Source organism: Camelina sativa, chromosome 20 (assembly GCF_030686135.1).
Source record: "Camelina sativa cultivar CO46 ecotype springtype chromosome 20, ASM3068613v1".
Classification (NCBI taxonomy): Eukaryota; Viridiplantae; Streptophyta; class Magnoliopsida; order Brassicales; family Brassicaceae; genus Camelina; species Camelina sativa.
In genome coordinates this window covers 1102973-1123771 of record NC_141899.1, presented here as the reverse complement: position 1 = coordinate 1123771, position 20799 = coordinate 1102973, and the positions used below count along the sequence as shown (strand labels likewise).

At 35.2% G+C, this 20799-nt stretch overlaps 6 protein-coding genes and 1 pseudogene across 6 annotated transcripts; 2 read left to right on the top strand and 5 right to left on the bottom strand.

Moving 5' to 3' along the window:
• Positions 1-45: 45 nt before the first annotated feature.
• Positions 46-1168, bottom strand: LOC147918379 (uncharacterized). Its single transcript, XM_087506377.1, has 2 exons — positions 555-1168; positions 46-477 (listed from the first exon to the last, which is right to left on the bottom strand). The coding sequence occupies exons 1-2, from the start codon at positions 882-884 to the stop codon at positions 202-204; spliced, it is 606 nt and encodes a 201-aa protein (XP_087362503.1). The 5' UTR covers positions 885-1168; the 3' UTR covers positions 46-201.
• LOC104732508 (uncharacterized) lies at positions 1119-3261 on the bottom strand. The gene is made up of 7 exons (XM_087505736.1): positions 2650-3261; positions 2358-2561; positions 2199-2288; positions 2009-2116; positions 1677-1928; positions 1558-1596; positions 1119-1469 (listed from the first exon to the last, which is right to left on the bottom strand). Exons 1-7 carry the CDS (start codon positions 3136-3138, stop codon positions 1119-1121), a joined length of 1533 nt encoding a protein of 510 aa, XP_087361862.1. The 5' UTR covers positions 3139-3261.
• Positions 3262-3835: 574 nt separating this feature from the next.
• LOC104772704 (uncharacterized) lies at positions 3836-6944 on the bottom strand (annotated as a pseudogene).
• A 1698-nt stretch (positions 6945-8642) lies between these two features.
• Positions 8643-11197, bottom strand: LOC104768539 (GDSL esterase/lipase At5g03610-like). Its single transcript, XM_010492546.3, has 5 exons — positions 10835-11197; positions 10527-10730; positions 9703-9977; positions 9113-9419; positions 8643-9030 (listed from the first exon to the last, which is right to left on the bottom strand). Exons 1-5 carry the CDS (start codon positions 10896-10898, stop codon positions 8837-8839), a joined length of 1044 nt encoding a protein of 347 aa, XP_010490848.1. The 5' UTR covers positions 10899-11197; the 3' UTR covers positions 8643-8836.
• A 20-nt stretch (positions 11198-11217) lies between these two features.
• On the top strand, positions 11218-11873 carry LOC104772107 (polyadenylate-binding protein 4). Its single transcript, XM_010496754.3, has 3 exons — positions 11218-11325; positions 11452-11578; positions 11654-11873. The coding sequence occupies exons 1-3, from the start codon at positions 11218-11220 to the stop codon at positions 11710-11712; spliced, it is 294 nt and encodes a 97-aa protein (XP_010495056.1). The 3' UTR covers positions 11713-11873.
• Positions 11732-14193, bottom strand: LOC104768536 (solute carrier family 40 member 2). The gene is made up of 7 exons (XM_010492542.3): positions 13854-14193; positions 13420-13767; positions 12834-13325; positions 12576-12747; positions 12279-12416; positions 12066-12176; positions 11732-11972 (listed from the first exon to the last, which is right to left on the bottom strand). The coding sequence occupies exons 1-7, from the start codon at positions 13982-13984 to the stop codon at positions 11832-11834; spliced, it is 1533 nt and encodes a 510-aa protein (XP_010490844.2). The 5' UTR covers positions 13985-14193; the 3' UTR covers positions 11732-11831.
• Positions 14194-17205: 3012 nt separating this feature from the next.
• On the top strand, positions 17206-19852 carry LOC104768535 (uncharacterized). The gene is made up of 11 exons (XM_010492541.3): positions 17206-17326; positions 17426-17454; positions 17593-17718; positions 17827-17949; positions 18044-18163; positions 18277-18498; positions 18593-18785; positions 19087-19174; positions 19286-19327; positions 19419-19467; positions 19577-19852. Exons 1-11 carry the CDS (start codon positions 17306-17308, stop codon positions 19656-19658), a joined length of 1095 nt encoding a protein of 364 aa, XP_010490843.2. The 5' UTR covers positions 17206-17305; the 3' UTR covers positions 19659-19852.
• The last annotated feature ends 947 nt before the right edge of the window (positions 19853-20799 follow it).

The window sequence follows — 20799 nt, the reverse complement described above, 5'->3', positions numbered from 1 at the left end:
CTTTTATAGCATTTTCTGATATGTGATTATAGCACACATAACCTGTTTTATAAAATCTCATAAAATCTGATTAATAAACGTCTCAGATCCAAAATACATAACAAAAGTCTCAAGAACATCAGTTTACCATCAAAGTCTCAAGAACATCCAAAATAAACAAGCAATCTCAAGTACTTAACATTACACAATAAAACCATCAGTTTAAGACATAATGACCTTGTTCTCTGGCCAAGCAATGCAGGAGCTAAGTGCATCTTCAATAATCTCTATTTCATCGGATGGCCTCCAAACTTTTACATTTTTCACCTTCACAACATCTATCCACACTTTAACTGCATTAGAACCCAAGCGAGTAAAGTGAACCTTATGTTCTGGATCATTTGTTCCCCATCGTCCTTCAGCCACAACCCTATTCTTTTCAGTTAAATCCATCAACTTGCACTTCTTATTCTCCTTGGAAATAACTTTATTAATGCGCTGCCATGTTTACAATATAAACCATCAGTCATCATATAATTAACAAAAACAACTTCATAACATATGAAAACACTTACTGGAGACTTCCTGAGAGGAGACTGTGATGGTAAAGTATTCTTTATTGGTGATATTGGACCCGTTGCATCATCAACAGGAGACTCAGAACCAGATGCAGACTTAGAAGACATAGATGCAGATTTGGCCTGCGATGCAGCCTTTGAAGCTGTTGCTGAAGTTTTGGACTCTGTAGCAGACTTAGAAGCTGTGGCTGCAGACTTGGCCTTTGATGCAGACAAAGAAGCATGTGATGTAGCATTCTGACCAGTTGGAGTTGAGGGATTTTCAAAATCAACCTTACTCAAGGGCCAAGATACGTAAGCCATCAAACAGTCCTCAAGAAATGACATTTCAGCTGTAGGTCTCCATAGTGATGTATCAGGCTGCTTTACTGAATCCACAAATACTTTAACTGCTTTTGGTCCAAGAGGAATTCCGTTAACCAACGCACTTGGTTCTTGTGTCTCCCAACGCCCCTCAGCAACAATGACGTCACCCTTAGACAAATCCAATAGTTTACATTTGTTTCCTTGTATACCCTGTTAAACACAATCAGTAAACAAATCCAATATAATTAATTAGCATTATAGACAGGGGTAATACATTGCTAACACATTGCTAGAAATTATAAATACCATAGGGGCAATGTCTTCCATTTGGATGTTGTTGTCTACCAGTCTACACTTATCAGTTGGCCATGCGATTATATGTCCAACAGCTTCTTTCATATGAAAGATCTTTTGTGCAGGTCTCCATAGAAATGCATCTGGTTTATATGCAGCTTCAACTAACACTTTGAGATCATAAGGGCCAAGACGACAGTCATTCACTATGTCATCCGGATCAGAAGAAAGAATCCGACCCTCACCAACATTTTCATCAGTGTCAGACCAATCAACAAACACACACTTAGGATGTGCTCTTTTGTTTACACTCTGCAACAATTTCATGAGCAACTAAGAATCATAAACGACACTAAGAAGAATCACTTAGCTGATATGAAAAGAAGTAAGAATATGTTACTCTTGCAGCTGAGTTTTCATCCATTTCAGCTTCTGGTCTCTGTAACATAAACAAAAATAACATCAATTTATATTACTCTAACTGGCTGATGAATAGTAGAGAACTCTTAAGTATCTAACCTGATTCTTGATTCTGCCAAGTTCACTTTCCAAGGCATTGACCTGTTTTACTAATTTTACTTGCCGCTCTTCCATTTCAGCCATACACTTGCTCTGCATTTGTAAACAAGCTAATTTGGTCTTACTCATGCCTCTACCCATTGCCCTCAGCCTACCAGAATTGTCAGGTCCTAAAAGGTTGGCGAGGTGATCTTCATCTGGATTTGTTAAAAATGCTGGAGCATCACTTCCACCAATTTCAGCTGCTTTTTGCTGAAAAACATAAAGACAGTTTCAGGTTTTACTAGTCGATAACACACTATTTACTGGTGTACAACTCTATTCAGACTTACAATCAAATCAGCTGCATTCGTATCTACTGGTGTACCATCCTTTTTGGTGCGAGACTTGATCCAAACATCTAGTCTTGTCACGCTGGAAGGATCTTCACTTTCAGCTTTCTGTTCCAGAAAACAAAATTTCAGTAACAGTACAAGCACTATGTATAATAATAAACAACATAGTTGTAGTATATATGCTTGCCATTTCTTCTGTTAGTCTGCTGATCCCTTTACGACTAGTGGTGTGAGGTATCTGATTCTTTCTTTTTGCTTTATATTTCTCACTCACGGCCTAATAATGAAACATGTTAATTACTAATCACCAATCAACTACTAAACAATTATAATCACAAGTAATTACCTTAAATGCAGCACTAGTTTTGAGTTTGACAAATTTTTGCCAATCAACAGGACCAATATTTGGTGGTCTCAAATTCATCCTCTCTTGGTTATTTGCAGCCAAATTTATAGCCTTCACCGTGACAGACTTGTGTGATCGCCACAAATGTCCCATCTGGTGAATCACATATATCCTTTGCCAATCTTCATCAAGCTCAAACCTTGCCTGCATTCACTTACACTCACACCATAACTATAAAAGTAAACATGTTCAATTGAGAGACTTTTTAAAAACAAAAAAAAATTCTTGTTACCTGAACAGATCTCCAGAGAAGTGTTTTAAGATCTGGACTCACTTTCTTCCAGTTAGGTATGTTGATAGGGATGTGTTCTCGCATCAATGTCCCTACATATGATGCCAACTTGACTGACCCTGGACCAACCGCTACTCCAAGTACATTGTAATCAACTTTCACTCTAACAGATGGATCCTTGGCTAGGTTTTTCATCTTTGTTGGTCCTCGTTTTCTTTTACGCGTAGCAGGCTGCTCATGTTCTTCAGACAACACAAACTCTCCTACTGGTTCTTCTGGTTGCTGTTGAGTTTGTGGTTCTTCGGAATGATGCTCCTCTTCCTCCACATGTTGTTCTGTTGCTACAGGTTGGGCCTCCACATGCTGTTCTGTTGCTACAGGTTGGGCCTCCACAGTACAAATAAACTCAGGTTCGTCATCATCCTTAGACTTTCTCTTTCTTTTTCCTCCACCCTTCTTCCCTCCAACCTTCTTTTTAGTTCCACCCATTTTAATTCACCTGCGTAAACAGAAAATTAATCACTTAGAACAGAAACTTAATCACGTAGAACTTATATAATAGAATACATCATAAAATCTACAACATTCAACAAACATCAACCATAAACAAAAACATATATATATATATATATATATATATATATATATATATATATATATAAATGAATCAAGAATCTACTCTTGCACATATATGCCTTCACAATCAGATCTAGCATATTCAGCTTCATCCATTTCAGTATCCATGTCAACATCTACTGGCAATGGACCAATTATATCTGCATTTCCAGACTGAACATCTTCTTTACTATATCTTCTTGAAGCACCTCTCATAACAACAGACCAACTTGATCCATCTTCACTTGAATAAAATACTTGCTTTGCTTGAGATGCTAGAATATACGGATCCTTCTGAAAGCTTACTTGGCTCTGATTTAAGTTAACAAGTGTGAACCCATCTTCCACTTTAACTCCATTACCTTTTACTGCCCAGTTACATCTAAATATCGGCACATAGAACACATGGTAGTCCAACAATATGATGTCAGTAATTCTCCCATAATATGACACCAAATCAACTACTTGTGAAGTATCCTTAGCACTAGATCTACACATAGCCGTTGCCTCATAATAAACACCACTGTTCTGACTCTGCCTTTCAAGTGAGTATGTGTGAAAACGTTGTCCATTAACTATATAACCAGTATAGGACCTTGCAGTACACCGTGGACCATATGCTAGCCATTTAACTATGTCTTCATGTCCATCAGAAGTAATAGATATCTACAAAATTAAACAGACTAATCAAAATTATGAATGAGTCTACTATAGATTTATAAACAGACTCATCAAATTCATAACTTTACTCACCTGTCCTTTTAACCAAGCAGCAAAATTCTTAGAATGCATAGACCATAAATATGTTGCATCACGTCTACACCTTGGATTTGAGTCTTGTAGATATTGCAAATGCATACTACCAAATCATAAATACGAAAAGAAACTATCAGCAGCATAATTTTGACCTTATAATTTATAAGGAATGAAATACACAAGTAACTTACTCCACATAATGATCAAAGGCAGCTGTATTTTGAATGACAGCAAGATGGGCTATATTCTTCTCCATTTCAGTAAGAGTGAATGACGTTCCTGCTGATATTGGACGACCTTCTAATATAGAGCTGTTCACATACTCTACATTCCTCTCAGGTTTTTCTTCTACATTGGTTGTCTTTTTCAGAAACTCATTACAAAACAGCATGCTTTCTTCTGCAAGATATGACTCTGCTATACAACCCTCTGGTCTTGCAGGATTTCTTACAAAATCTTTTAGAACTTTCATATACCTCTCAAATGGGTACATCCACCTAAAATGCACAGGTCCTCCTAGTCTAGCTTCTCTTCCTAGATGAACAGTCAAGTGTACCATGATATCAAAGAAGGTTGGAGGGAAAAACCTTTCAAACATACAAAGCGTTTCTACAATTTCAGCTTCCAATACTGTAATAACCTCAATATCAATAACTCTCTGACACAAATGATTGAAGAATGCGCATAGCCGTAGTATTGCTGTTCTAGGACCTTTTGGTAACAATCCTCTAAGTGCAACCGGGAGAAGCTGTTGCATCAAGACATGATAATCATGTGATTTCAGACCTCCTACCTTACACTCTTCTACTGAAACTCCTCTTGAAATATTAGAACAGTATCCATCTGGACCTTTAAAATGAAATAGTCGTTTGCAAAAAATCTTCTTCTCATTCTTGGACAAAGACCAAGGTGCTGCTGGAAGATATGTTCTCTTTCCTTTTGTGGTAGGATGCAACTCTTTTCTTAGACCAAGATGTTGAAGATCCTTACGAGCATTAAGACCATCCTTAGATTTTCCACAATGCAACAATGTGGATACAATGCTGTGAGTCACATTCTTTTCTATGTGCATTACATCCAAATTATGCCGTACTGGTAGATCCTCCCAATAAGGCAGAGTAAATAAAATGGATCTTTTCTTCCACCTTGATAACTCATCTTCATCTACTTCTACTTCCTCATCTTCATCGGATTCACTTTCATCATCATCACTGTCAAACACTGGTTCTTTATAGACAGTTCTCTTTCTCTTCATCCCAGCCTTTTTCACATTTCCGAAATCATTTTGGAAGTTTTTCAGATTCTGATGAACTTCATGACCAGTTAAAATTCTTGACTTTCTCCTATGCTCAACTTTTCCATCAAACCAAGTCTTCTTTTCCCTATATCTGTGTGTTGGAGCCAAACCTTTTCTATGACACATGTAGACATGTTTCCTGCTAAACTTCAACCACATACTATCAGTATTTTTCCCACACATAGGACATCCCATTTTACCTTTTACTTTACAACCAGCAAGATTTCCATACGCAGGAAAATCACTAATGGTCCAGAGAAGCATTGCCTTTAGAGTAAATGTACTTTTACTAAAAGCATCATACGTTAGCTCTCCATTCTTCCACAGATGATTCAAATCCTCAATAAGAGGTTCTAGGTAGACATCAATATTATTACCTGGTTGTTGTGGACCAGGAATCAATAATGTCAACATTATATTCTAATTCTTCATACAAAGGTGAGGAGGCAAATTGTAGTTTACCAATAGCACAGGCCAGCTACTATAATTACTATTCTTCATGTTGAATGGATTAAATCCATCTGTGGACAGCCCAAACCGTATGTTCCTTTCTTCAGCTGCAAATGAAGGATACTTCTCATTCATCTGAGCCCATGTAACAGAATCTACTGGATGTCGAAGTTTTCCATCAGTGCTCTTGTTAGTGTAATGCCACCGTAAGTCCTTAGCCATGTCCTCTGATCTGAACATTCTCTTCAGCCTTGGTATAATTGGAAAATATCTTAATACTTTCTGTGGGACACCTTTCTTTACCTCATTAGTCCGCTTATTAGTCTTCCACCGTGAAGCATTACATTTGGGACATTTATCAAGCTTCTTTAACTTCTTTCTGAAGATGCAGCAATCATTAACACATGCGTCGATCTTTTCATATCCCATATGAAAGCTCTTTAAAAATTTCTTGACATCATACAATGATGTGTGAAAGACATTACCATCTGGCAACATGCTTGGCAATGTCTGAAGCAGTTCATTGAAGCTCTTATCCGACCAGCCATTATGTGTCTTAATCCTAAACAAAGTCACAATAGCCGATAACTTGCTGTGGTTTGAACAGCTAGGGTATAGTGGGGTTTCAGCATCCCGGATCTTTGCAAGGAACTCATCCTCTCGTTGGTCCTCACCCTCTGCAATCTCACTTAAGTCGCCCACAGGTTGGTCAGCTAAGTCACCTCTAAAAGCCAACTCTTGATCAAAAAATTCAGCAGCTTTATATAACTCAAAAACTTCCTCATTCCACTGAGTTGGTTTACTTTGAAATTCATCTACTGACTTCACATCTCCATGATGATACCAATCACTATGCACCTTGTATGCCTCATCCATCCCTCTTATTACAAGATGCTCAACCACAACACTGTTTAACTGTCGTACTACATTACGACAGTCTTTACAAGGACATATTATCATTTCTATGTCACCTAAAGCCGCAGACACATCCCTTACAAATTTCCAAGCTCCACTTTTATAACCAGGATCAGCTCTTCAATGGATAATTAAAGAAAAAAATCATAACTAAAAGAACATCTTAAAGTATCCAAACCCAAAATAAAACCTAATTATGAAATATAATTCCTTACCTGCATAGATGCACCCATGCCTTGTCCAACATTATATGTTATAATATAAATTTTAACCTTTATAGATAAAATAGAGATACATATTATACAAAGCTCACATTAAGCAACAATTCAGACAATACTGCACTACTTCAGACACATACAGATGCTCTTAAACCAATATCTAACTGTGTAAAATCTCACTAATCTAATCACTATTTATACGAATCAGACTCAAAGGACAAAACATAGCAATCACCAATATTCGTGTGTAATAATAATGTTTAACTATTGGTTGAGTGATACTAACCTGTTGTGTGAGTACAGAGAAATGAGAAGCTTCAGTTCCCCAACATTTCAATCACCAACACTTGGGAAAAAAAAAAATCGTTCAGTTTATGAAGGCGCAAATACTCAAATCCAAAAGCTATTTTTGAGTCAAATCTGTAAATAATCGAACCCTAACAAAACAGATGGATTCGAAACTCCACATTCTCAAAATCTGTAAATAATCGAACCCTAAAAAACAGATAACGAAATAAATCTAGATAAATTGAACCCTAACAAAACAGATAACTAAATCTGACCCTTATCGAAATCAAAAGCTGTTTGAAATCACAAATAATCGAAACAAATAACGAAATTAGGAGGAAGAAGAAAGACATGCCTCAAAAACGGATTCGAGCTATCAATTGCGATGGATATGGAGATTTAGGGCGAAATTGGGGCTTTTCACAAACGGCGAAATTGGGGCTTTTCACAAACGGCGATAAAACTGAAGAATTGATAAGAAATTTAGAAGAATTTGAGCACACACAGAGAATTTAGAAGAAGAAATCTTCTTAGGTTGAGCTTAGGTTGTAACGAGAGAGAGAGAGAGAGAGTGTGTCGAGTTTTTGGGTTTTTTTTTTATTTGGCGATTAAGTGAATAATTTCACTAAGTATTGGCGGACAAAAGTCACTTTTGTTTCCCGCTACATAATTTTCCTATCATAGCGTTAATAAGATGCTATTAAAAAGTAAGCGAAAAAAAATCTCATCTTTCATAGCAGTGACGGAAAATGAGCTATATCCGTCTGCTATCAATGTACATATTTGTTGTAGTGTTTAGATTGTTGTTATTGGTACTTTGGTAGTATATGAATAATTCGCATTACGAATGTGAATAAGTTTTTCAATTTCTTTTTCATATTCTGTAAAATAGTTTTATTAATAACTATATAATATAACTTGAGAAGGTTGGATTCTAAAATATATTTCTGAAATAATAGAAAAGATTCAACGAAATCAACTTGAGTAATATCCGACTAAACGTTTTGCGGAAACACGACTCTATACTGAACTTTGATAAGACAGTCTTGGCTAAAGATAATACAGTCAATATATATATTAATTCCTTTTGTTTGACGTCATGGTCGATCGGTATGGGTTAAAAGTTAAAACCACTGAAACTAATTATTAATTATCTTTTTGATGATTAGAAGATTTAGGTTCATGGGTTCGTCCACTTTCTACGTCTATTTTTTGTTCTTTTTCTGAATACATTTTTTAAGAACCAAAATCTCTACGTAACTTTACCAGGTACCAATTATTAGTGGAAATAAGAAATAACATAACAATCTAGTAATCCATTTTTTTTCTTTCTCCCTATTTATAGACACCAGGCAGACAGTACATCTATGGTAAAATTTTCTTCCATAGTCACATGGGAGGATTAGTCCCAAAAAAAAAAAAAAAGTCACATGGGAGGAAAACTAGAAACAGAGTGTGTAAGAGTGTTTTATTTCAATCTTAAAGGTTACACTTTTATTCTTAAACACAAAATAAAATGATAGAGGCACAAAGCCTTGCAAGCAGAAATGATAGAAAGACACAATCAAAAGACGTAGACATAACAAAAACACTTAAGTACGATATATATGAAGAAATTTTGAAATCTTAAACACATTTTGGTTTTCGATTAAATCGAAAGTGCTGTTAGATTTAAAACGGAGTAAACCGATTTCCATCCTTCCTGTGTAGGGTGAAGTCCATCCCAAAAGAAAGAAGACGTAGGATCATCGCATAAGGTATAGTTCTTCTGGCCGTTCTTGTCCACAGACCCGCAAAGGCCTCCGCAACATGCTTTGTAAGGAGTTTCAAACCTTTGACTCCCTACATTTCCATAAACCAATTTACACACAACATAAGCCTTGGAAAATATGGATTTCAAGGATATGTTTTTTATTTTTCATACCTGGCTTCTCTCCTTTATTTTTGAAGACGGTCAAGAAGGCGTTGTAGTAGTCAATGACCATGAAAGTCGACTGCTTGGTCTCCTTGTTGAGATTGGCCACTACTTTCTTCAACTCGTTGTTGTGTATGATTACAAACGCGTTTATAATGTCGCTGCACTTCTGGTACGAGGAGTCTTTGGCGAAGAGGGGGAGGCACCCGAGCGGCTGCAATAACGGTATTGCTACCTTCTTCACTCCCAAGGCATGGATCCGCCTCAAGTTCACCTCGGTTTGATGGATGACTCGCTTCATGAATATAAAGATGCCCTGTGATAAGAATCAAGAATCAATTGTAAACAATCTTTATATCATTGGATCTAAATTTACGATCAAGATTTGAGATTTGTTGTATATATTGATAGAAATCTCAATAATTAGGGGAGTTGGAAAAGCATGCATGAAACTTATAATTTTTGTTAAAAAAACTTAAACTAGTTCTATATATGAATTAAGAAGAATTTTAATAGTTTGTTTTGTTTTCAGTTGTAATTTTCAAAAATAATTAATAAAATATAATTAAATGAGTACATAAGAAAACGTGTTTCCTTACTAAGTCTACGCCATGTTCGGAGACGTAAGTTAAATAGTCATTGCCTGCAACACTGACGAGTGCGAGGGAAGAAGAAAGGTCGGATGGAGAGTAGACATCGCCGATGAGTTGCTCAAAGAGATTAATCTGATACGTCATATTGAGATTTGAACTCGTAGTTTTGAAGACTCCGGTTCCTCCGACCGCAAAGTTCATTCCGTACTGTAACCGTTCGTGTCCCGCGTGATCTTTCCATTGATAAGGGATGGGTGTTTTTATCTTCAGTACTTTGGTGGCTGCACACATCCGCCAACGTAACGTAATTGCGTTTTTATAAACAGGTTTTTGATTACAAATAAGTAAATAAGCAAATTAGTCCTTTTTCAAAAAAAAAAAAAAAGGAAAATTAATGACCAGACCATTTAATATATTAATGAATCGAAAATTGCAAAAATAATGAAATTTCAAATTCAGGAAATATTTTTAAACATGCAACCATTATAAATATTTGTTATATATATATATATATATATATTTTAAAACTTGGGTTGGCTATTAACATTAACGTCAACAATACAGATTCAATTATTAAATAAAGATATAAATACAACCAAGTTTTTCCGATGACTAGCGCATAAAGCAAAGTTACAAACAACATCTTGAACGTGACATTGATATAACATACAATAGGAGTAAAAATACTAGCATTTTGGTATCAGACTAATAATATTTACTTGAGCAATTCCTTGAAGTTAGAGTCTTTATCTAGGTTATCTATGATCAGCATTAAAAAGAAGTGAAGTCGATGAAGATAACGTTTTAGTTACGTTCATAGAGGTACGTACCTAGATAATCGGTAGAGACACGGCCGTCAGAGAAACGGCCGGAGGGTGTACCGGGGTATGTGTTACCATAAGGAAATGCCCATGGGACTACAGCTTCCTGTTTCTTTATGTTTCCGGTATCGACGTAAGAATCTCCAAACGCAAATAGCTTTGTTGAACCGTACGAGTACTGCTGTTTTGAGCTCTCTACTCCATTGATATCTCCTGCCAAAATAAATGGAAGAAATTGTAACTTCTAAAATTACCAAAGAGGAGAGAAGATTTTAGAAGATTCATTCTAATCAAAATAAAAGATAATTGTGAATTACCAAAGAGGAGAGAAGAGAAAAAGACGAGTAAAAGTGGGACGACGAGTTTTGTCATAGAATCCATTTTCGAAATTTGTTTATTTCTTTTGTGAAAGAGAGAGTATGTGAAGGAGATGAGTTAAAAGAACGAATTCAAGGGTATTCTTATTTATAAAAAAGATATTAGTATGCATGCTTATAATCTTTAAAGATTAAATTTATCTTCTAAAACAAGAATTCGAGAATCAAATAATGGATAATCTATCTAAAGATCGGTTCTAACAATTTTAAAATTTATGCTTCTGAATTATTATCTATAGAAAAAAAAAGATGTCTTCATCAAGTCACCTACACCGCTGACCGCTCCACGATAATTTTCCGTCTGTCTCACCACGTCTACGACGATGAAGATTAAAGACGCGGACCACTGCCCATATTGGCATATTGCCATTGATGAGAATAGAGTCAGAATGTCATTGCTCTCGCCCGCCTCACAGCCATATGACGACAAGGTCTTGTTGTTTGATTATAGATATTTTGTGAAAACGTTTTTTGTAGTATAGTTGGTAGTATGAGATCTAAATGTTTGATTATCCATTATTTGATTCTCGAATTCTTGTTTTAAAACTCAATGATAGCATGAGTCTATAAGATCGGTTCTAGCAAAGGATTTTAGAGGAGAGTCACGAGGATTTGCTTTCATTGAGTTTCAAACCGAGGATAGTGCTGGACGAGCCATGGTTCACTTCAACGGAAGGTTAATAGGTAAAACATTTCAAGTTTTTATTTTTTTATGACTTAGGATTCCATTGAGTTAACTGTTTGTAATGTGATAAGTAGGTCAGAAGATTCTAGACGTTGAGAGGACACTCACGGTCGAAGAAGGTCGAGGCATATGATATGATACTCTCACGTGGGTTACAGAATAGATTGTCCTATGTGTCATTGTAACAATTTCATATACAACATGTCGTCTAGTTCAATTATTTTTTTAATCTTAAACATGGATGTACATTTTTCATGAAACAAAACACTTGTTCAATAAAGGAATCTTCTCGAAGTGGAATAGATGCTTTCGGACACGGTAGAGATGAATTGTGTAGAGTATTCCAGCTAACGAAACCGTAGCAAATGAGATCAACGTCAACATCCAAAAATCCTGAACTCACATTTAAAAACCAAATGTAACTAACATTATGACAAAAAGAACAAAAGAGAAAGTATTGATCAAGATTTAGTGGTGTTGATTTACCTTAGGATTAGATACAATAATACCCAAAAGATTAGCCATCAAGTCAAGAGCCGCTTGCAACGAGTTCTGTACACCTCCAACCACACAACGGTCTGGTTCCGGGACAAGATCCTAAACCAATGTTCGCAGAAGCATCACATACTCATCAAAGACCAAGATTTTGAAGCAATAGTTAAACAGAGCAAAACCATTTTTTCAGCTTTGAATTCGTACCTGCATTTGTTGGATTACAGCAAGATCGAACATCCACAAGCCAAGCCTAGAAGCAGCAACTCCAGACATGAGCATGTATGATGCTAATTTCTCCTTTTCCACCCAAATGGATCCAACACAGACTAAAAGACAGGTCCACTACAGAAACAAGAACCCCACTTTTGGTAACATATTCATATAAATCAAAGACCAGTTCAGATAAAGTGGTGTTCTGTTCTCCCCTGTTTTCTTAGCAAATCCAGAAAGCTTACCCTTGTTGCATTAGCTATGTCAAATTATGATTAGTAGTTTGTATACCTGAGACCAGAAGGACCATAGTCCGGTTCTGAGGGGTGAGAGGCGTGACTGCATGAGAGGGTACACGACGGTAGCAGCTAGTCCAACACCAGCACTGATTCCTCTGCCTAAACCAATGATATAAGTAGGTATCCCTTTCCACTCCAATGTCGCCGTCATCAATGTTCCAAAGCTGTCTCAAAAGGAAAACTATATATATACATATATGCAAAACCAAAAACCAAACACAATGAGCTGAAAAGATAGGCTAAAAGAAACCTGAGAACAGTGAAGAACAATAGAGCTAGAGCAACTCCAGGGAGCACTATTTCTTGATTGAGATAATTCCTCCACGCACCAACAAAAGAGGACTCAGTGATTCTATCAAGAATCCTCAAGATCCCGCTTCTTCGTTGCGTGTTCCCATAAGACTCATCTTTGATTGTTCCTTGTAAAAGAGGAACATCATAACTAGATGCAATATCCCTCTCTTCCGCTTTTGATTGAGACAACCTTAGAATCCTTCTCTCATCGCTTTGTACTATCGCAGGAACACCGTTATACACAGAGATAAAGAGCCAATACTCAACCCACACTGTAATAGTAGCCCAAGCTGCGAACGTGATAGCTGATGCTCTAAGAGATACAAAGCTAATGATCAAACCAGTAATAACCGGAGACAGTAGCTTCGAGCTCAAGTCAATTCCCCTAATAACCGAATTCATTCTCGTTAAAACCGCTGGTGAATGACCTTCCGACATAACCACAACCCTGTAATTGGAAAAAACAACATACTCTCTCATATCAAAAAGTGCAGTTACAGTTCCATTACGAAGTGAATCTAAATAAGAACCTTAAATTATACCAGTCTCGTTCGATTAGAATGGTGCCAGCAAGAGTAGAGAGTACTCCAATAGCGCCAGAAAGATTCGTCAACACGACCAATGTTGCGAAAACAGAGAAATTCTGAGACTTGAGATCAGGAACTACGAGCAAAGCAACGACTGCACCACCAGCAACAATGAAGGAGAGGTTTTGAGTAACAAGCCATAGTCTAAGAACTTTAACATAGCTCATCCTATCGATCATCTGGCCTACAATGGGACCGAAGATGGCGGCGGAACCGGACTCTACAACACCGTACATGGCAGTGAGAAACAGAGAGTTTGGCCAGAGGTAAATCATATACAGAGCAACAGAGAATTCCCAAGTTCTGCAAATTCATATACATCCAAAGTAAACAATCTTAGCGAAACTCATGTTACATATTAATATTAATCTAAGAAGATTTGATCAGACCTTGCACCCCATCGAGCAAGAAAATAGCCTAGGTAGAGAGAGATCACCATGGAACGTGGTAACGATGGTTCTTCTTCTTCCTCATGTTGTTCGTTTGATAGAAAAACCCTAGTTTCTGTCTCCTCCGCCATCTCTGCTGACTAAGTTGATTCTTTCTTCGAATTTTTAATTGAATCTGAAACTCAGAAACATTCCATCAAAGCGAATTCAGAGTTCAGTACATCCCCTTGGCTTATCTAGATCTTCAGTTCAAAGGGCGTGCAACTAGTAAGCATCGTTGAGATAAAAAAATAAATAACCAAAAAAAATATATATATCTGAATAGAAAAGGGGATTAATTATAAAATAATGGATTTACAAATAGATTTATATTTAAATTGATTTTTTTAGGTGCTTTTTTAAAAATAATATTTTCCTATGTCACCTTTCAAAAAATACTCTTTCATGATCTCTATTTTAAAAAATACGTATTATTAATATATATAAAAATTAAATTCTAAACTATAAACCCTACATACTAAATTATATCCTCTTAAAACTATTCGTAAAATAGAGAACTCAAACCTAAAAAAAATTCTAAAAAAAAATTAATATATTGTAATTTTGTTAAATATGACAAAAATAAAAATATTCAAAAATGTGTAGTTTTCAAAAGAATATCTCAAAAGTGTTATTTTTAACAAATTCTGTTTTTTTTAAAACATAATATCAATTTTTAGTTATTTTTTTAATATCCTCCACTCGTATTTAAAGCAGAGTGAAGAAGATATGCGATTGCGAAGCAAGGCAACAATCAGAGAAGTATTTTAATGATATTGATAGACATAGATAGATTTCAAGTGAACCTCCAATATACTAACTATTTAACAAGTTCACAAAGAGTTCTCTATATCTAAACCGATCAAAAGTATGAATTTTGGTTTCTGATCACTTTTGCATTGGATAGACGAGACGAATTAGTCAATTTGACATGTAACAAAATTAAATCTTTCTAGAAGATCAACTACGTACATTACATGATTCAAAGAATTAATAGCTCAATCGAGAAAGTTTATAAAAATAAAACGAATAAACGGATACTAGGAAACTGAAAACAAATCCTCACTGTGCGCATGTACGAGCTTGAAGGATGAATGATGGAAGCACTATGTAATGTGTTACTAAGTTATATGGGAATTGTTTTGGGGGTAGATGAGAAAATGTCTGAATATTTTCTCCTTTTTGGTGTCAATAATGCTCAAATCAATATCAGATTTATTTAATTAACTCTTGTTTGTCTCTTTAGAATATCTAATTAGCATAATAACAAAGAAACAAAAAAATTGTGTCTCGGACAGCACAACGACTGAGTAAATAAGACAGCATATATATTTTTTTAAAAATAAGATAATAATAATAATAATAATAATAATAATAATAATAATAATAATAATAATAATAATAATAATAATAATAATAATAATAATAATAATAATAATAATAATAACTTGTTACAATACAACAATTCATCCTATTAATCTTGAAAATTATCTTCTCATTATCTCAAATCATGAAGTATTATAGACATATACGGACAAGAAACATTATATAGCATGCATCATGTCCTAATACAGTCTGAGAAGTGTTGGTGTCACTGCCTTCTAAACTGATTGGCACGTTATACTATCAAAATTAACAAAAATGTATATTAACATGAATATTGAATTAAATTATTATTATTTTAACAAAAACTATTATGCTCATGTTATGCTATCATAATTAACAAAAATGTACATTAATATGAATATTAAGTTAAAACAAATATTATTTTAACAAAAAATATACATTAACATGATAATTGAGTTAAATTATGATTTTAACAGCATATTATGCTATCATAATTGATAAAAATATACATTAACATAAATATTGAATTAAATTATTATTATTATTTTAAGAGATGACTCTCTTGTACTCATCTTCTAAAATCGAATTGAATTCACTTATAATAATATGTACTCATAATGTACATGCAATTCGATCTTGAGGCCGTTACTATATGGCCAGCTTAAAACGGCATGTATTGCTAGAATTATAAAAGAAAACGGTAAGATGTGTTAACATGTAAACGGTGCGTATTCTAAAACACTGTAGCGGGTTACATTAAGTCATTAGTCGAGAACATTCCAACTAATAATAATAATAATAATAATAATAATAATAATAATAATAATAATAATAATAATAATAATAATAATAATAATAATAATAATAATAATAATAATAATAAGAATAATAATAGTAATAATAATAAGAAAAATATTTTCTTATGAGAACCATATATATACAACTTGTTACAATACAACAATTCATCCTATTAATGTTGAAAATTATCTTCTCATTATCTCAAATCATGAAGTATTATAGACATATACGGACCAGAAACATTATATAGCATGCATCATGTCCTAATACAGTCTCAAGGGGTGTCGGTGCCACTGCCTCTAAACTGATTGGCAGCTGTCAAAATTAACAAAAATGTACATTAACATGAATATTGAATTAAATTATTATTATTTTAACCAAAAATTATTATGCTCATGTTATGCTGTCATAATTAACAAAAATGTATATTAAGTTAAAATTATTATTATTTTAACAAAAAGTATACATTAACATGATTATTGAGTTAAATTATGATTTTAACAGCATAATATGCTATCATAATTGACAAACATGTACATTAACATAAATATTGAATTAAATTATTATTATTATTTTAACAATTTTCTAAAATGGAATTGCATGCACTCATAATAATGTACTCATAATGTACATGCAATTCGATGTTGAGGCTGTTATTATATGGCCAGCTTAAAACGGCACGTATTGTTAGAATTATAAAGGAAAACGGTAAGATGTGTTAATGTGTAAACGGTGCGTATTCTAAAACACTGTAGTGTGTTACATTAAGTCATTAGTCGAGAACATTCCGACTTCTCTCTCCCTGAGCTCCGGCCATGGTGGTTCATCTCGCGAGGTCATTGGCTGCGTCATCTTTGTCACGACTCACGATGGTCATATTTTTTCTTCGGTAATTGCATCTCGGCCTCAGATATCACTTCCTCTGCGGTGAACGGCGGCGAGTTTTCTAATTTCGGTAGAGCTTCCAGATTTTCATATGATTACCACCAAAATCTGAAAGCTTCCACAATTAAAAAAAAAAAAAAAAAAGGAACAAAAAGATTCTAAAAAGACACGAAAACATGTAAAGGGTAAAATAATGATTTGGGCTTGTTCCAGGCCAGAACTAAATCTAAGGCCCAATGGTTTGTTGTGAAAATAAATACGAAATGATAGCCCAAAATCCAATAACTATAATAAAAACCCTTTTCAGACCTAATTTTAATCCCTAAAAACTGTCAAGGGTTTGTCGCCTCTCGCTCGTCTCAACCTCTCTTCATTCCACACCAATGGACGGATCCGCCGACGAGGTAATCGTCTTATGGATTTTCTTCTTATTCAGTCAGTCTAATAACCCCTTGTTTCTCAATTTGTGGTTTCTGATTAGATCTTCCTTTTTGTACTTGTAGGGATTGCATAAAATTTTGCGAAAAGTCAGGTAAATTGAATCGATATAATTTGTCTTCTTTTTTTTCTTCTTCTTCTTGTATATGTAAAACGTAAGATGAATTCTGTGTGTACAACGTTCTTGTCACGTTCGTTGATATACTGTATGGGTGTTATCGAATAATTTCAGTGACTATGGGAGGGTTACTGTTTCGGGCTATAACTTTAGGCAGACTCCTCTTGCCGATGTCGAGAGGGCGTTGAGAGAACATTTCACTTCATGTGGAGAGATCACGGATGTATGTGTTCACATGAGGTATTTTTTTTTGTGGCTTCTTCTTCTTCTTCTTCCTCCAATTTTATTCCATAGTTAAAATGATCTAACTAAAGAAAACAAACTTGTTGTTACATGAATATGATACAGAATTGGTTATATATATTTTATTGGAGAAGGCGCAGTCGATAAGGCCATGCAACTTAATGGAAGTGATGTGGGAGGATGGAATGTCTCTGTTAAGCCTTTTCCGTTTCCCGAACATGCAAACGAGTAATCCACACTGCCATTTATTATTTGAAGATTTCCCTAATCTTATATAATTCATTTGAATTTATTCATCTCATGCAAAATCCTATTATTGCAGTAGCGTTGTGGTAAAAGTTGAAGGATATGACACTTCCCTTAGTAAGATTGATATCCAGAGCGCTTTGACTAATCTGTTCTCTTCATATGGAGAGATGTATAGCGTCTTTATTCTCGAGGGGTAGGGGTTTGTTGTGTTGTGCCTTGTTCCTCCCATTTTTCCTAATTAATTAACTCTCAAGTTATATCAGTCTCTCTTAACTTTAAAGACTTGTCTCTTGTTGATCTTTACAGCTATGCACAGGTTAGTGTTGAAGGAAAAGACATTGCTGATAAGGCGTTTGAACTTAATGGGAGCGTCATGGGAGGACGCAAATTATCTGTTGAGGTGCTTTGTAGACCGAGAATACAAACTACCCACATGCGCCGCCGCTACATCCGTCCACTACCTGGTCTCCCACCATGTACTACAGTTCCAGATAGCTCTACCAGTGATGCAGCCATTCCCCAAAGCAGGTAAATAAATTGACTTTTTCTTTTTAATATGGTTCTTCCAAAACCTTTTCCCGTCTTTTAAATTTCTGTGCTTTTGCTTTTGGTATTAATTCAGGAGTGAAAGCTCCAAGACTCCAGATAAACCTGTTGAGAAGAAAAGGAAGTTAAGTAAGGAAGAGGCTACAGCTACGTTAAAGAGTAAGACCATTCCTACTTTAGTTGAGAAGCAAACACCTGATCTAGCTGGGCTCGTTGTTTACGATATATGCATGGGCGACGGCAAGACGAAAGCTGATCCTGGAAAATGGGTATGTGCGCATTTATTTAGGTCTTAAAATTTCAAGACAATGATATCATCACATGATTACTACAATGTCATATAGATTATTCAACAAGGTGGCAGTGTGGTAAATAATGTGGGGTAGTTATAGAATTGGTGGTTGATAAGAAGCAAAACAAAACTATAATGCCTTATTGAGACCTAAGCGCACCAAAGAATCATTTTGGATAGGAACTGAAGAAACAATATATTTGAGAGCACCAAAACTATTTAAGTTTGTAACTTCGCAAAATATTTGTTGAAGCTCATTCTGTCGTCTCTGATTGCAGGTTACTGTCCACTATACTGCAAGGCTTCATAAAAATGGGAGGATTTACTATTCCACCCGTGGAAGGCATCCTCATGAGTTTCGTGTAGGTTGGTATTATAACGAGATTCGAAAATAAGAGGCTGTAATAGTAGTCGTCTTTGACTGTTACTTGGATGCTCATATATGTGCTTTTCGTTGTTGTTGTTAATTACACGCAGGTCTTGGAAATGTCTTTCCGGGATTGGATTATGGCATTCTTGGTAACCTTTTCGTACTGGTTTCTCTTCACTATGTTCAAAATGTGTATCATCATGTTGTTTTGATGTATATTTTTTTTTGTAAATTTTGAAGGCATGTGTGTTGGTGGCAAAAGAAAGCTTACAATCCCTCCAGCATTGGGGTAAGTAAAGCGGCGCCTTTGCAGATCATTTTTGATTTATCTTTGTTGTGATGTTTTTATTCAACCTTTTTAATATTTTGATCATGATAATATTTTGTGTGGCTCACAGACATGGTGTGGAAGGTTTTCGTGACACTATTACTCGTGATGCCTGGCTGGTGTTTGAAGTTGAACTTCTTTGTTTAAAATAAATAAATAAATAAAACTTCCTTCGAATTAATACACTCCATAATTAAGTTTTGTTTGGTGTGTTCTAGCTTTTATTGTTTTCGACCGGCCTTTTGTGTACCCTAGCAAATTGTTATCTTGACTTTAACTACTAGTATTCACATTCCAGTTAAAGTATCAAGCAGCATCTTTAAGCTGCAATCCGTATTTTAAGAAATTAGTTGGTAAATTACATTAATATAAATAAATTATATGGCTCTCTCTCTCTCTCTAACCTTGTAGAGAAAGTATCTCCCAACTTTTTCCGATGCTCTTTCTGTTGTTCACAATTTGTCCCTTTCTGTGCTGTTGATTCATCGCCATAAGGTGTTTCCTCCTACTTCAGTAAGCATCTCATAGAACTTTCGGGGATGCTTTAGATCTTGAATCAAAAAAAGGGTAATAATGATTTGGGCTTGTTCCTGGCCAGAACTAATCCAAGGCCCAATCATTTGTTGTGAAAATAAATACCAAATGATATCCCAATCCAATAATTATAATGAATAAGGTAAATGGTTAGATCATCACATTATCTATTTAAACAAGAACATTGCACGGTTTCACATTATCCATTGCATGGTTTCCATCACATTATCTATTTTTCTCAAATCAGAATTAGGTTATACAGGAACCAACGCTGCAAGGCAAATCCCCTCCAAGAGTAAACCTCCACACCTCAGTAAGGTAAATGGTTAGATGATCATCGCAGATATATTTACTTCAATCTCTCTTTATGAGTTCATGTTAGAAGCACTGATTGACAAAAATTACAGATGGAACCATGGATTGGACATCGTCAATGACTAGGTCAGACCTATACAATTCCAAGGCAAATAATGAACATCATCGACCCCCGACAGATACAAAATGGATGGTCAATGTAGAGGTAAAACAACAACAACAATTTATATTCACATAGCAAACGTCTTAGTTCCTTCTTAGGCTTTTTTATCAAGGCGTCCAAAAGTCATGGCTTCTCGACGTTGCCCCTTCCGTAACAAGTGTGGGAATTTTTTAGACTGTTTGTTCTTTTTCTTTCTTGCTGGATTAGAAACTTAAGGATCCATTCCTTATCTTTTAAGAGTCTAATTTTAGAGATCTCAAATCCCGCTGGCTTATGTAATG

What these genes read in the sequence shown, in the direction of transcription:
- LOC147918379 (XM_087506377.1), bottom strand. Translation starts at nt 884, where the DNA reads ATGTCATTTCTTGAGGACTGTTTGATGGCTTACGTATCTTGGCCCTTG. An exon ending in CTCCTCTCAGGAAGTCTCCA is followed by an intron (nt 478 to 554) that starts GTAAGTGTTTTC and finishes TAAACATGGCAG; the next exon opens with CGCATTAATAAAGTTATTTC.
- LOC104732508 (XM_087505736.1), bottom strand. Translation starts at nt 3,138, where the DNA reads ATGGGTGGAACTAAAAAGAAGGTTGGAGGGAAGAAGGGTGGAGGAAAA. An exon ending in TTCTCTGGAGATCTGTTCAG is followed by an intron (nt 2,562 to 2,649) that starts GTAACAAGAATT and finishes AAGTGAATGCAG; the next exon opens with GCAAGGTTTGAGCTTGATGA. An exon ending in GCAGACTAACAGAAGAAATG is followed by an intron (nt 2,117 to 2,198) that starts GCAAGCATATAT and finishes TTTCTGGAACAG; the next exon opens with AAAGCTGAAAGTGAAGATCC.
- LOC104768539 (XM_010492546.3), bottom strand. Translation starts at nt 10,898, where the DNA reads ATGGATTCTATGACAAAACTCGTCGTCCCACTTTTACTCGTCTTTTTC. An exon ending in TGTCTCTACCGATTATCTAG is followed by an intron (nt 9,978 to 10,526) that starts GTACGTACCTCT and finishes GGATGTGTGCAG; the next exon opens with CCACCAAAGTACTGAAGATA. An exon ending in CCGAACATGGCGTAGACTTA is followed by an intron (nt 9,420 to 9,702) that starts GTAAGGAAACAC and finishes TTCTTATCACAG; the next exon opens with GGCATCTTTATATTCATGAA.
- LOC104772107 (XM_010496754.3), top strand. Translation starts at nt 11,218, where the DNA reads ATGAAGATTAAAGACGCGGACCACTGCCCATATTGGCATATTGCCATT. An exon ending in CACAGCCATATGACGACAAG is followed by an intron (nt 11,326 to 11,451) that starts GTCTTGTTGTTT and finishes ACTCAATGATAG; the next exon opens with CATGAGTCTATAAGATCGGT. An exon ending in CTTCAACGGAAGGTTAATAG is followed by an intron (nt 11,579 to 11,653) that starts GTAAAACATTTC and finishes TGTGATAAGTAG; the next exon opens with GTCAGAAGATTCTAGACGTT.
- LOC104768536 (XM_010492542.3), bottom strand. Translation starts at nt 13,984, where the DNA reads ATGGCGGAGGAGACAGAAACTAGGGTTTTTCTATCAAACGAACAACAT. An exon ending in CTTGCTCGATGGGGTGCAAG is followed by an intron (nt 13,768 to 13,853) that starts GTCTGATCAAAT and finishes ATGAATTTGCAG; the next exon opens with AACTTGGGAATTCTCTGTTG. An exon ending in CTGTAATCCAACAAATGCAG is followed by an intron (nt 12,177 to 12,278) that starts GTACGAATTCAA and finishes ACATTGGTTTAG; the next exon opens with GATCTTGTCCCGGAACCAGA.
- LOC104768535 (XM_010492541.3), top strand. Translation starts at nt 17,306, where the DNA reads ATGGACGGATCCGCCGACGAG. An exon ending in TTTCCCGAACATGCAAACGA is followed by an intron (nt 17,950 to 18,043) that starts GTAATCCACACT and finishes CTATTATTGCAG; the next exon opens with TAGCGTTGTGGTAAAAGTTG. An exon ending in GCAGCCATTCCCCAAAGCAG is followed by an intron (nt 18,499 to 18,592) that starts GTAAATAAATTG and finishes GTATTAATTCAG; the next exon opens with GAGTGAAAGCTCCAAGACTC.